The sequence below is a fragment of the Pteropus medius genome, unplaced genomic scaffold (genome assembly GCF_902729225.1).
Source record: "Pteropus medius unplaced genomic scaffold, Ma_sr-lr_union100, whole genome shotgun sequence".
Lineage (NCBI taxonomy): Eukaryota > Metazoa > Chordata > Mammalia > Chiroptera > Pteropodidae > Pteropus > Pteropus medius.
Window position 1 is genome coordinate 31,659,799 of NW_024340849.1, and position 13,517 is coordinate 31,673,315.

The 13,517-nt window shown below is 36.3% G+C and overlaps 1 protein-coding gene across 1 annotated transcript in view; it reads right to left on the minus strand.

Moving 5' to 3' along the window:
* The window catches only part of RNF125 (ring finger protein 125), a 33,573-nt gene that overhangs the window by 10,032 nt on the left and 10,024 nt on the right, over window positions 1-13,517 (minus strand). The window contains exons 2-4 of the mRNA XM_039843849.1: window positions 12,377-12,530; window positions 9,101-9,195; window positions 8,318-8,408 (exon numbers count right to left, since the gene is read on the minus strand). Coding sequence (XP_039699783.1) covers window positions 8,318-8,408; window positions 9,101-9,195; window positions 12,377-12,530 — 340 coding nt within the window. The remainder of the gene's footprint in view (window positions 1-8,317; window positions 8,409-9,100; window positions 9,196-12,376; window positions 12,531-13,517) is intronic.

Below are 13,517 nucleotides of genomic sequence, written 5' to 3' on the forward strand. Positions count from 1 at the left end.
CGTGACATCATCAAACTGGATAACAGAGGTTGCTCAGCCCAGAGGATTCCTTGAAACCCCGTCTCCCCCAACTCGCATCCCCACCTAAGCCACATCCAACTGTATCCTCAGCGAGTCAGGTGCTCCTTGCTGAGCAGCACCTAGACTCACACTGGAGGCAGCTGGTCTTGGTTTCTGGTGTGGCCTTCTAAGGCAACTATGAGCACAGCATCTGTGGATTGCTTGCTGAATTTTAACAGGTGGCCCTGGAGGGGCAGAGGCTTGAGCTAAATTTGGCCTGCAGCTGAACCCCTCTCAGGACTGTGCCACTGGACACCTACTTCACAAATCCACACTAATCAGACCGGGAGATTTAGGAGTTTTGCTTAGTTCATGAAACAGACACGGAAAGGCAGCCAAAATGGGAAGACAAAGAAGCAGAAACCATATGGGAGAACAGGACAGAGATCCAGAGTCAAATAATCTAACAAATGCAGAGTTCAAAACACTGGTTATAAAGATGCTCAATGAACTTTTGGGAAGGGTAGAAAAATTTAGTGGGACCTTCAACAAAGAGATAAAAAACATAAAAATGGAAATGGAAATTATAAAAGGGAACCAGTCTGAAATGAAGAACATTTTATCTGAGATGAGAAGTATATTAAATGGAGTAAACAAAGGAATAAGCAAAGTGAATAAAGGAAAGGATTAATGCCCTATCTAGAGGACAGGAAAGAGAGGGACACAATCAGAATGGCAAGAGATGAGAAGCCAAGACTATAAAAATAATTTAAGAAGCGTATGGGACACTATTAAGGGTCCAAATATCCATCTGATTGGCATAACTGAAGAAAATCAAGATGTTGAACAGTTGTTTGAAGAAATAATGATGGAAAACTTCCTTGATCTGGTGAAGGAAATGGACATAAAACCCCAGGAAGCTCAGAGAATTCCAAAAATCAAGGATCTGAAGAGGCCTGCACCAAGACACATCATAATTAAAATGCCAAAGTTTAAATACAAAGAAAGAATATTAAAAGCAGCAAGGGAAAAACAGATATTTACCTATAAGGGAATACTCATAAGACTGGCAGCTGATTTCTCAAAAGAAACTATGCAGGACGGAAGGGCTTGGCAACCAAGAATACTTTATCCTGCAAAGCTATATCATTTAGAGTTGAAGGACAGATAAAGAGCTTCTTAGACAAAAAATAAGCTAAAGGGTTTTATCAGTACCAAGCCAGTATTACAGGAAATGTTGGAGGAACTTCTCTAAGGAGAAAAAACAGGTATCAAAAACAAGAATAAAGAATGGTAACAACTACATTCCTATCAATAGGTACCTTAAATAGAAAAGAATTAAGTGCTCCAACCAAAAGATAAAATGGCTGAAAGGATAAGAAAAGAAGATCCCTATATATGCTGCCTACATGAGACTCACTTCAGATGAAAAGACACACACAGACTAAAAGGAAAGGGATGGAAAAAGATATTGCTTTAATGGACCTAAAAGGTATTTAAGTCAGACAGAGAAAAATAAATACTACATGTTTTCACTAGTATGCGGAACCTAAGGAATAAAAAGAACAAACTAATCAAAAACAGACTCACTAATATAGTGTACAATTTGGTGACAGACAGAGGGGAGGGGGGTTTGGGGGACTGAGAGAATGGGGTAAAAGGTTAAAAAAGTACAAATTAGTAGGGGATGGATGGTCATGGGGTTGGGGAGCATGGCATAGGGAATGCAGTTAGCATTAATATGTTGGCTAGGTCGAGGATCAGAGGAGGGAGGGAGCAATTGGGGGATCATTTCATAAACTATAGATGTTTAACCAATGTACTGTATACTTGAAACTAATTAAAATAAATAAAATTTTTAAAACAATTTATACTACTATAAGTATCAGAACTGGAATCTAGGCTGCTAATAGACAATTCAATGTTTTTTTCATACTGTAACAGTGTCTAATTTATCAGCTTGGATGATGTTTTTCTTTAAATTTAAATAAGATCTTTATATAATTTTTTACTTTTTTATTGCTATATGGGTGTCCCCGTTTCAATATGCTCAATTTCTATAAATAAGGTCCATTTTCTGAATTTACTCCATTCATCTTTAAATTTTATTTTTAATAAAGTTACAACATTTAAATTACTATTGCTTTATAATCTTTAATGATTTTCTAATGCTCTAGTTATCTTGGTTAAGTGGCAATACTCGTTATTCCAAAAAAGCACTTAATCTACCCTTAAACGCCTATGTAGTAAGGGGAACAGAACTGAGTCCAAGAAATATTTTAATAGAAAAGCAACATTAATTTTTTTGTGGCATGGGAGAAGGAACACTAGTTATAGAAATGTGTTCATTCAACACTTTCTTGTGCCTCTATTATGTGCTAGGCACATGGAATATAGAATCCAATTAGATAAGGTTTTGTTGCATGGCCTTTTAAGTTAGAGAGCCTTGGGTTCAAATCCCAGCACCAGCTCTTACTAGCTGTCTGACCTTCAGCACTTAAGTCCCCTCTTATACGAAATGGAGATACCGCCATCTACCTGCAGAGTAGTTATTATGTTTAAAGATAATGTCCTTAATGTGCCAGGTGCATATTAGGCATTAATAAGTGCCTTATATTTACTACTACTTGATCCCTGTCCTTGAGTAGCTAGGGTTCCCTAAGGGAAGAAACTACATTTGTCCTATACATCCTTGCACTCCCAGTACCTGGAAAATAGTTTCCAATTTCATCTTAGCCTTTCACTGACTTAACCTTGGCAAGTAATTAATCTCAATCTGTAAAAATGAGAATTATCTCTGTTTTGCAAGGCCGCTGGTGGATTTAAAATAATACGTGATTTAACATTATGAAGCTCAGTCATTATATTAGCTCAATCCTTGGCACAAATAATAAAGGCTACTATTATTATCACTTAAGCAGATACTCTCAATACAACACAGCAAGTGCCATATTCAAGATATGAACAGACGACTGTTCAAGACCTGAAAAGGGAATCATTAATTTTGCCCAAGAAATCAGGAAAAGATTCAGCTGAGTTGCTGGTAACAGAAGTGGGTCTTAAAGAATGATCCAGTCATGCCAGGGAGGAACATCACAGGCAGAGGAATCAATGTGGGAAAAAGCTGGGAAATTCTGAAAAGAAAGAAAAATCTTCTGCTTCATATCTGTTGCTATAACAGAGTACATGGGCCAGTTGGGATAGGGGAAGAACTAGGGATACTGAGTCGATACACAGAATCAGATGAGAGTCCTTTTTCAACTATATACCTCTCTTTCTTTCTTCGATTCTGATACAACCACTTTCTCTCCCCAGAAGAATTCTCAGCCACCTTCAGGAATTACTGTTACTAACAGGAAAGTAAGAATGATTTAGCTTAGCATCATTCTTTATTATTATTATTATTATTATTATTATTATTATTATTATTATTTATGCCCACAGCACCTGGTCTTCCTAGGTGGTCTCCCATCCAAGTACTAACCAGACCCAACCCTGTTTAGCTTCCAAGATCAGACATCGGGCTTGTTTAGGGCATGGCCATAGACCATGGACTGTGGCTCCACTGGGGCGTGAACCCAGGATCTTCTGCATGTGAAGCAGACGTGCTGACCGCTACACTCTAGAAAAATGTCCAGCTTAGCATCATTCTTTAGGTGTGCTGTCATTGAGAAAAGGTTGAGAATTGCAAGGTAAGGGCTTCTGAGAATCCATAAAATGTATAAAAATCTGTATAGGAACATACGACCTTTGACCATCCGTGTCCTAGATGCGAACATCTAATATGGGTACATCAGGCACATTTCCCAAAACCCTTCCCACCAATTACCAAAGACATAGAATGGATTTGATGCTGCTCCATGGAGCTATGCCATCCTGTCCCTATCCCAGTCTTTCTGAACTTATTAGGTTCCTCAAAATGACACCTCTCCCTTATACCATTAAGAAAAAGGGTAATATAGCTGAGAGAACACAACTAACAGGGATAGTCAACCTTCCAGTTCACCAAACCTTGCTTTTCCCCATTTTTGTGCTGTTACAGGGGATCTCATAAAGAATATCTCTCTCAGTACAGGTCCTTGAAACCCCTCGTTGTGAATGAGGTATATTTTATATTATAAAACTTGAATTCTGATTCTAAAGTTTGTGCACAACTGATTTAATCAAAAATAGGAAAACTGAATGAAAGAACTTTACCTCTTTCTGGTACCTTCTTCTTAGGTTCTAAAAACACAGATGTCATACAACATTATTTTTTACTGTCAGGGCCTTTCAGTTGCCAAGTACTGTCTATATATGTCATCTAAGAGCAATGAAGGGCATATTCTGACAAGACTTGAAATCCAAAGATGAATTCTAAGAGTACAAGTATAAACGAGTTGGAAGACAGTGCACTTATGTTACAAACATCTCAAGATGCAAAGGATCTGATGCTTTGGAACTTCTGTAACAATGGACATTCAGCTATATCTCTGGTTTAAATTAATCTTCATAGCAACTCAGCCAATTATATAATACTTTCCTTATGATGGTAAATGCCATTTGTGGGAAGAAATTAAAGATCACTGAATCCATCTCCAAAAGAAAAGAGATAAGTACTGAAAATAATTACAGGCAAATACGTAACCAGAATCAAGGTACCAGATTGCATATATAATTTAGCAGGAGTTTGAAAGCAAATTGAATGAAGATTTTTCTCCTTTCTAAAACACTTATGCACACACTGCTCAGTTAAGTTGCAGATAGTCTACATACCCATGGAAATAAACTGGTGTAGAGACAAGTGGCTCAGACACCATAGTTTACGTTCCAAACCAACAGAAGTCCTGTCCCAGAAAATAAAGGACTACTAGAACCTTTGAACCTGGGTGGATGATTTTTTCATATATATCCTACTATGTGCCAGGTTCTCTGCCAAGAACTGGACATGGAGTTTTAAACAAAGAAGTTAAGTCCCATGACTTTGTGAACCTAATAACTTAGAGGAAGAGACAGACATGAAATGAATATATAACTATAAATGGTGGTAAATAAGAAAAAAAGGAGAAAAGCAAGAGCTGAAATTAATTTGGGTGTCAGAGAGGGCTTCCTGAGGAAGTGAAACTTAAGCTGAGCTCTGAAAGATAAATAAGAATCAGGAAAAGAAAGAGCACTCTGGCCAGAGAGAATAGCCCAAAAGTATGGTTCCGGCTAAAATGTTTTCCCTTTACAAGATAAAATATCAATTTTCTCTCAAGTTAGCCTCATAATTCAGTCTCAAGCACGTTGTTTGTGTCATTTGCTTCTTTGAGTCTAATATACCACTGATATAATTTTTCAGAATATTAAACATGACAATATACATACTATGTGACAAAACAGAGCTGTTTATGGCTGCATATGAGAAAAGTCAAAATTCTTCAATGTTGTTAACCTACTACCCAATTTTGAGCAAATCAGAAAGAGAAGATTAGTTACTTATAGTTTGAGCTCTGAATTATCTAATTATTTGTGGAAGGCAGAATCAAATTTGTCCAAGTTTCTAACTGCCATGAAACTTATTACTCCAAGGAAGTCAGATGGCATCACTGACCTCATTATCTGCAGGCAAAACAAGCAATCCATTCCTTTGAAGCAATATCCTTGCTAACTTCTACTCCAACCCAGGATCAGCCTCAGACTCAGCCCTCCTTGCCCAGCACTTCTACCAGTGTGTTTCACCTATGCGTCCCCACTGGGGATCCCTAAGCACATGAACCCCAGCCATGCCACAGTGTCCACCTCCAGCCTCTTCATAACCACAGCGTACATGTGACTTCTACTGGCTCTAGATCCTTTAGACTGACATGTGCCTTGAGCTTTTACTCAAAAATGAAACACTAACTTAGGAAACCAGAAGGTCTTCTGTTCCAGTGACCATCTCTAGATGACCCTAGCATGTTAAAGAACCATGAATCTTCTGAATAATCTGCTCCTGCCTCAAGGCTATAATAATATCCTGGTCTTGTGGTGAAATTTTACCAATTGACCTCCCTCACTTCTCCCAACTTAGGTTCCCCAACTGTGAGAGTACATGGCTTTCTTTGAGAAATCTCCTCTGGCCTTGATTTTATATATAGGTGCAAAAGTAGTAGTAACCTACCATATCACCACCGCCCTCTTTTGTTTATGAGGTAAACACCATGTGACAAAGAGTGCTTACTTTATATGTTTGACTATTATCCTGTGAGCAAAGATATTTACATGCTTACTTTAAATATTTGACTATTATCCTGTGAGCAAAGATATTGTAAAAAAGGCATCATCATCATCATTTCCATTTTACAAATGATGAATCAGAAGCAGAGAGGTTAATGAGATTTGCTGGGATTTGCACCAAAGCTTTTCTCCTCCAAAGCCTGGGCTTTTAACTACTAAATTCCAGGAGCAATCTGATCCCACCATTTCTGGTTTATTTCTGTCCTTTGGTTGACTTTCTTCAATGACCTAATTATGGAAGACTTAGCTGGAATGGACCACTTTCAATCTGATGGCCAAACTGAGCAGCAAGCAGATGGACAGGATTTCTGCTGGAGTAGGTACACAGTACCAGTGGACATTCCAGCATATGGCTTGCCCTAGATTGCTATATAATGCAGCCCATGGTCCAGAGTACCTGATGTTCCTCCAGCCAGAGCAGTATCCCTAGCACTACTGGTCAGGACTAAGGCTGTGTCGATAATACCTTCTTCATAGGGTTGCTAGGAGCAGAAAAGGACACACTTAGAACTCAGTAAATGGTAGCCATTATTATGCCATCCTGATGCTTTCTTCTAACTTCCTAAGCTCTCTAGGGATCTATCATAAGACAACTCTTTAGGCCACTTCCTCCCGCAGAGCAAATGGAGCAGGAAAAGCCCATGACGATCCCTACTGGCCGAACATGTATCAAGCTCCTAGCCAGCCATTCCAAGAACCAAACCTGTAGGCCATTAGGATCAATAACAAATACCTTTGATTGCATTGTGTGGCTTTTCTCATGAACTTGCTGGTAGAGCACAGGAGTTCATCATGCAGGTCCTAGAGCTAGACTATTGTGCTCAAACTGTGGTTTACCAGCTGTGTGACCTTGTAAGACTTAACTTCTTTGAGCCTCAGCTTATGATTTATAAAGTGGGAATAATAATCACACCTATCTCATAGGATTGTGAAGACTATCTGTCTATATCTATCTATTTCTGTATCCACCTATCATTTAGCTACCTAATATGTACTTATGTTTCAATCTCATCTACTTCCCAAAAAGGTTTTATGAAGGAAAAAAACAACAAATTAAAACAAACATATATATCTAAATGACACACATACTTACATGCACATAGACATATAATTATATACAATTATAATATAAAACTAAACTACTATTTAAAACAGTCTTCAAGATATAACTTTATATCTGTTAAGCTTGAGTAATTTTAAAATATATGTATAGAATCTTAGACAGGTGAAAGTGGTTTATTCATAAATTGCTGACATACATATAAATTGACTTAAACTTTTTGGAATATGTTTTATAAGTATATTTCAAGAGTTATTAAAAGGTTTGCACCCTCATTTCCAGAAATATCAATCTAAGAAATTTCCTCCTAGGAAAAAACCCAATAAAATAAGAAGTTTAAATGTATAAGAACATGAATTCAAATCCTAAAAACCGGCAATAATCCCAAGTGTTCAAAAATAGTAAAATGGCTAAGTAAATGATGATATATCCATCATCATCCAGCTTTACCTCACAACTATACAGGAATGAAAATTATGAAAACCACACCGCAAAGTAGAACTATAATGCCAGGTTGAAAAGAAAAAAGGTATTCACTATGGATCTGGGAAATGGTGAGCAATATGTATATTTAATATGCAAGCATATGGATAAATATTCAGATTAAGAAATAAAATAATAGACTGATTAATGAAGATGAATGACTGTGACTGTCATTTCTAGTGTATTTTCATGAAAATTCTATTTGCATCATTAAAAAATGTTTTTAACTTAGGATGTGACCACAGTTAGTATAGTAATGGTAGATCTTAACTGTGCATTTTGAATCTTCTTAGTTGATTATGCCCATGGTTATCTGTAAAAGATAATGTTGTCTAATTTCATAAATGAATGAGTGATTGCACATTAGTAATTCTTACCAGTTTCAATTCAACACTTTCACATATGGTTAATGTCATAGAATTCTCATAACCTTGACATAAATTATCCTTTATATCTATAATAAAAACCTATCAAATGGATTTTCTAATGTATATTGAATTTAGACATTGCAAAAATATATAGAACAAAAATCTTTACCACAGGTCTCCTTTCCGATCTGTGATGAGTAATACAATGATCGAGCAAGCTCTCTTCATCCAATTCCCTCTGACAAAATGGACATACACACCTGGAAATTGCATAGAATACAAGTATTACTAAAATTGTTGGCAATTAGACAGTAGTTACTTAACCAGAGGTAAAAAATAAAATGTGGATAGATCTCGTTTCCAGTCTCTATTCTTTCTGATTTGATATTATTTTTCCTGTCTTGATAATGGTCTTGGTGCCTACATTTTTTTCTCATGAGAAATGTAAGTGTGTATCCTCAGGGGGACAGGGTACTTTCTTATTAGAATATATACCAAGATGCTGCTTCCTGTCTTCTAAGTGGAAAACCAGCAAAATGAGAAGGAACGAGCTAGGGAACTGAGCAGTGGTGATGGAAAACTAAAGATGAATAACCTCTTAATCATGATCTACTTCAAAAATCTATTAGTCAGAAAGTGGAGACTAGCAGAAATGAACAGTTCTGCATTCTATTTTTGGATCTTCCTTAATACAAACTTGTCTGAGTTCATTTCCCTCATTTCTCCAATGTTTGGCTGATTTCCTCCATGCAAAGTTTTTAAAGTAGAGAGAGCAAAATTCTTTCTAAATTATTGCTATTAATAAAAGATTACCAACAACAGGTATTATGGTTAAGAGCCTAAACATAAATACGTGCATATTTTTGCAATAAAAATGTTAAACTTTCCAGCTCATTAAATTCTGTATTAACGTATCAAATTCAGCACTAAACTATACTGTGTTGAAACAAACCTTGTTGCTGTTTCCTCGAGTTCTTGTAGTGGTCCATACTTATCTATATACTTCTCACAAGTTCTTATGTGTGCCCTCATTTCACTGAGGCAAACCTATATAAAAGCAAATTCAAAATAAACTCACTGTTTAAAAGGGGATCAATAAAGTTTTATGTGATCCAGCTTTATCACTTTCATTATTTCAAAAAAGTTCATAGTGTGACGTCAGTTGATTTTAAAAGGATGCATTCATGACGACAGCGTAACAAAGTTAAGGCATTATCAAAAATTAACACAATTTTTAAATTTCTCTAATACATTGAAGATCCAATGGTGAGTTCTTGAATTTGATTCTTCTAGAAAGCACATATTTTTTAAAGTGGAAAAGCATACATTAACTCAAATTTACTTTTTGGAGATGCCATTACCTAAATTGGTGTTGGAAAAAAGGAAGTGGGAAAGAAAAAAAAGAGAGGAAAAAGAGGAAGAGGAAGGAAAGGGAAAAAAGTAAAAAGAAAGAGAAAGAAAGGAAAACAAAGAGAGGTTAGAAGAATAAGTGGACAGATTTTAGAAATGTCCATAGTAAGTAAAAAGAAACCTTGTGCCTCAGGGAAAGATATAAATACCATGATTTCATAATATATCTAGCAGTATCACATGAATTCACAATACACAGTATACTTAATAGCTCCATTAAGAGCACACATAAAAGACAGCTCTTGCAGTCCATTTTTATCAAGGCCAAATAAAGAGCCCTTGTTCCTCCAGATATACATTCAGAGAGCCTAACCATGAGGGATCTGTTGCTAAATAACACATATTCTACTCAACGTTTCATTAGAAACCTTGATAAGATCTTGTACTAAAGGAAGCTTTTACAGTTGTGGTAAGGTGGCTGAGCTTCATTTTGCCCAAGCTACGAAAGTTAAACCTCAAACACGAAATCTACCATGTCAAGGAAACAGTTATAACTGCTTAACAAAAGACCAAAAATATAAACGAAGTGGAACAGTAAAAGCAAATCCTTGCTTTACAAATATCCATGTAAAAGATGTAAAAAATAGGACTGATCCAGTCAGCTGTCTTAAAACAAGCCGCTGTACAAACTTTAACACCCAACTTTACACATTAGTGCTCTCTCATCTCTCTATTACTTTTGTTAAATGTTTCTTCCTCTTTGTATCCCTTGATCAACAAAGAGAAGCATTCTTCACATAAATTAGCAATTTAGGGACTACATACTGACAAATGAATTAATAAATTTATACAATATCTACTCTGGAGACAAAACTCTGTAAGACATTGTAAGACATGACAGAAGAAGCATAAGCCACTGTGCTTACCATCTAAAGGTGCTTACAATCTAATGGAGGAAGAATAAAAGATGTGTAGGCAAGCAGATGGGAAACCATTATGTATTGGGGACTGGAATACGAAGGCCAGTCCTCATGAAATGGAGGTCTGGCCTGGACTCTGAAGAGTAAGCAGAGTCCACAATGGCTACGGGAGGAACGGCAGTACTCCTGGCATGAGGGATAACATAAAAAGGAAGAGACAGATCCAAGAAATACCTCAAAGGAAAGAGCAAAATACTTGTGAATAATCAGAAATGGGGTGGGGATGAAAAAAGGAAAGGGATTAAAAAAAAGAAGGGCATTTCCATCTGGGATAATTAAGAGAATGTTTTTTGTGGTAAACATCAAAGGTGGAATAAAGAACTGGATGATAAAATAAAATCCCGAGTTTGATTTTGTGCATGTTAAATTTTATATGATGACAAAAATAAGCAATAATTTATTAAGATGAATGTAAAAATCTATTGATTTTGAGCATTTCCTATGTTTCAGACCATGCTAAAAGCCATGGTTTCTCATTCACCTTTAAAACTATCACATGACACAAATACTATAATTCTCCTTATTTTCCAAAGAGGTAAACAAAAATTTAAATAAATAACTTGCCGAAAACCACAAAGAATAAGTGAGAGAATTAGTGTGTGATCCTATGATGTCTAACTCGAAAGACCAGGCATAAATCTTGTAGTTGGGCAGCTATTTATTGAGACTCATTGAGTCTTACATAAATATACATTTTAAAAACACGTACATTAAGCATTTACTATGTGCCAGTCACTTTTCAAAGTGCTGAGTGCACAGTTGCCAATAAAACAGACATAGTCCTTACCCTTACGGAACTTAAATCTGGTGGGGATAATTGACATTAAATTAAAAAATCATAAAAGCAAAATTAGAAGTGGTGAGAAGGGCTATAAAGGGAATACAGAGTGCTAAGAGAAAGTATAACAGGCTATAATTTAGATTAACAATCAAGAAAGGTTTTCTAAAGAAATTTAGGTCTTCAGTATATGATCTCTCTTGATTTCCACAATGGTATATCTAAATATACCCCCTTAGCAGTTCAAATCTAACATACCTAAAATTTAACTCCGTGGATTCTTCTCCAAACCTGTCCTCCACATTAATACCTTCACCTACTCATGTCAGAAACCTCCCAGGCATTATTGACACCTCATTCTCACTCACCCCCACATCCAGTCAATTACCAATTTCCTTTGATTCTTTCTCCTAAATATACCTTAAAAAACTCTCTTATTCCATATATAATGCTATCACCCTAACCCACCTTCCTTACTTGATCCATCCAAATAGCCACCTAATTGGCTTCACCAATCCTGCTTTTGCCCCCTCCAAACCACTGCCCATGTACATCTTAGAGAGATATCATGAAAATCTAAACCCAAGCAAAAGTTCACACTTTTCCTATGACTCGATATTACATTTAGGATAAAATCTAGAATCTTTTGCATGGCCTCCAAGACCTCAAATGATCTAATTGGGCTAGCATAGTATCAAAGGATAAAAACTGCAATGAAGAAGTGATCAAAATACTACAGGAAGAGAGATAAATACTGCAAAGTCCAGTAGAACATGGGTGCAGTTATGCCACTGGATTTGGTAATAAAGTTATTTATAGCTAAGGTGCAATAGAGTAGCAAGAATGGAAGCCACATAACAGAGGGTCATGAGAGTCATAGGAAGAGACGAAATAGAGGTGGCTGACGAAAGCATTTATTTGAAAAACTAGATGATGGTAGGAGTCAGGTGACCATTTTTCAACAGCCTACACATATGAAATTGGACATAGGCTGAGACGATAAACTTTAGGAAGTCGGGGTAAGATGAGGTCAAAGGCATAGGCGAAATGATTAGTTGCATAACAATTTTCTCAGCGGTCTAAGCTGGTAACTGTGAGCACAACAGGCATGGTCGCTTACCGGGGTATCACACTCAGTGCATTTCTGGTACTCTGATTTCATTCTTTTGGCTACATCCGTTGCTGGAACTCCTTCTGAAGGAAGATATGCTCGACAATAAGGACAGGTCCACTTATTGTTCTTTAGACTGGTAGCAATACAGGAACGGCAGAATCTACCCAAAACAAACCAAGAATACATCACTTTCCTTAAAAGGTATAAAGGAGCCACCACTATCTATCTGTTCATTTGTATAAGCTGTATTTTAATGACATCTTGTACACCAAATTAAAGGTCTATTTGCATCCTACGCTGGCCAGTCTCTTACCTTCCCAGGAACGCTTCTCTCAGGCCACATGTTCTCACTACATGCACTGCACGCACTTAAACAAAAGAACACAAAGTAGTGGAATGCATTTTTATAAATGGAGTTAAAACTATAATCCAAAAGATACTCACTGTGTTCTTTCTTTTCTTTAATATCATTTTACCTAAAATTTTTTTGGGAAAATAGGTCTTTGCTCTGTAGAACTTTGTGGGTTAGATAAGAAAATAGCAGCAAGTTGAGGAGGTAAATATACCACCTATTTTAGAAGTCTTTATAAAATAATTTTAAAGTCATCCCTAGATTGGGAAAATTATCTAATCAGATTTACAGCTCTGAGGAATGTCCTCCAATTCAAGAAATATATTCTCTAGTTTGTTTAAAAATGATCATAATAAAATCTTAATATAATCAATATAATTCGCACAATACTTTGACCTATTAGCTGTTGAAGGCTAAGTGCACACAGAAGTAAAAAAAGGAGCATTTAGGGAGGTTATACACATTAGCATGATCTGATAGCTCTTAAAGTATTCAGCATATAATATCTATGTAGGAGTATTAAACATGGTAAAAATTATTAAAAATTTAAGTATACTATACATACTGAAAAGTTCACATATCATAGGTACACAGTTCAATGAAATTTTGCAAACTGAATTCTTAATGATATTAGCCATTAATGATTCTTTAAAGTACTCTCTTTCTACATCTGTTATAAAATTCTTATGGGCACACAGAGGATGCTGATGTTGGCATAGTTTCTGAGGCACTTGATGGATGTTTATGCCTATCCAGCATCCATTTCCTCTTTTTCTTGCAATAGCATCCTGATTT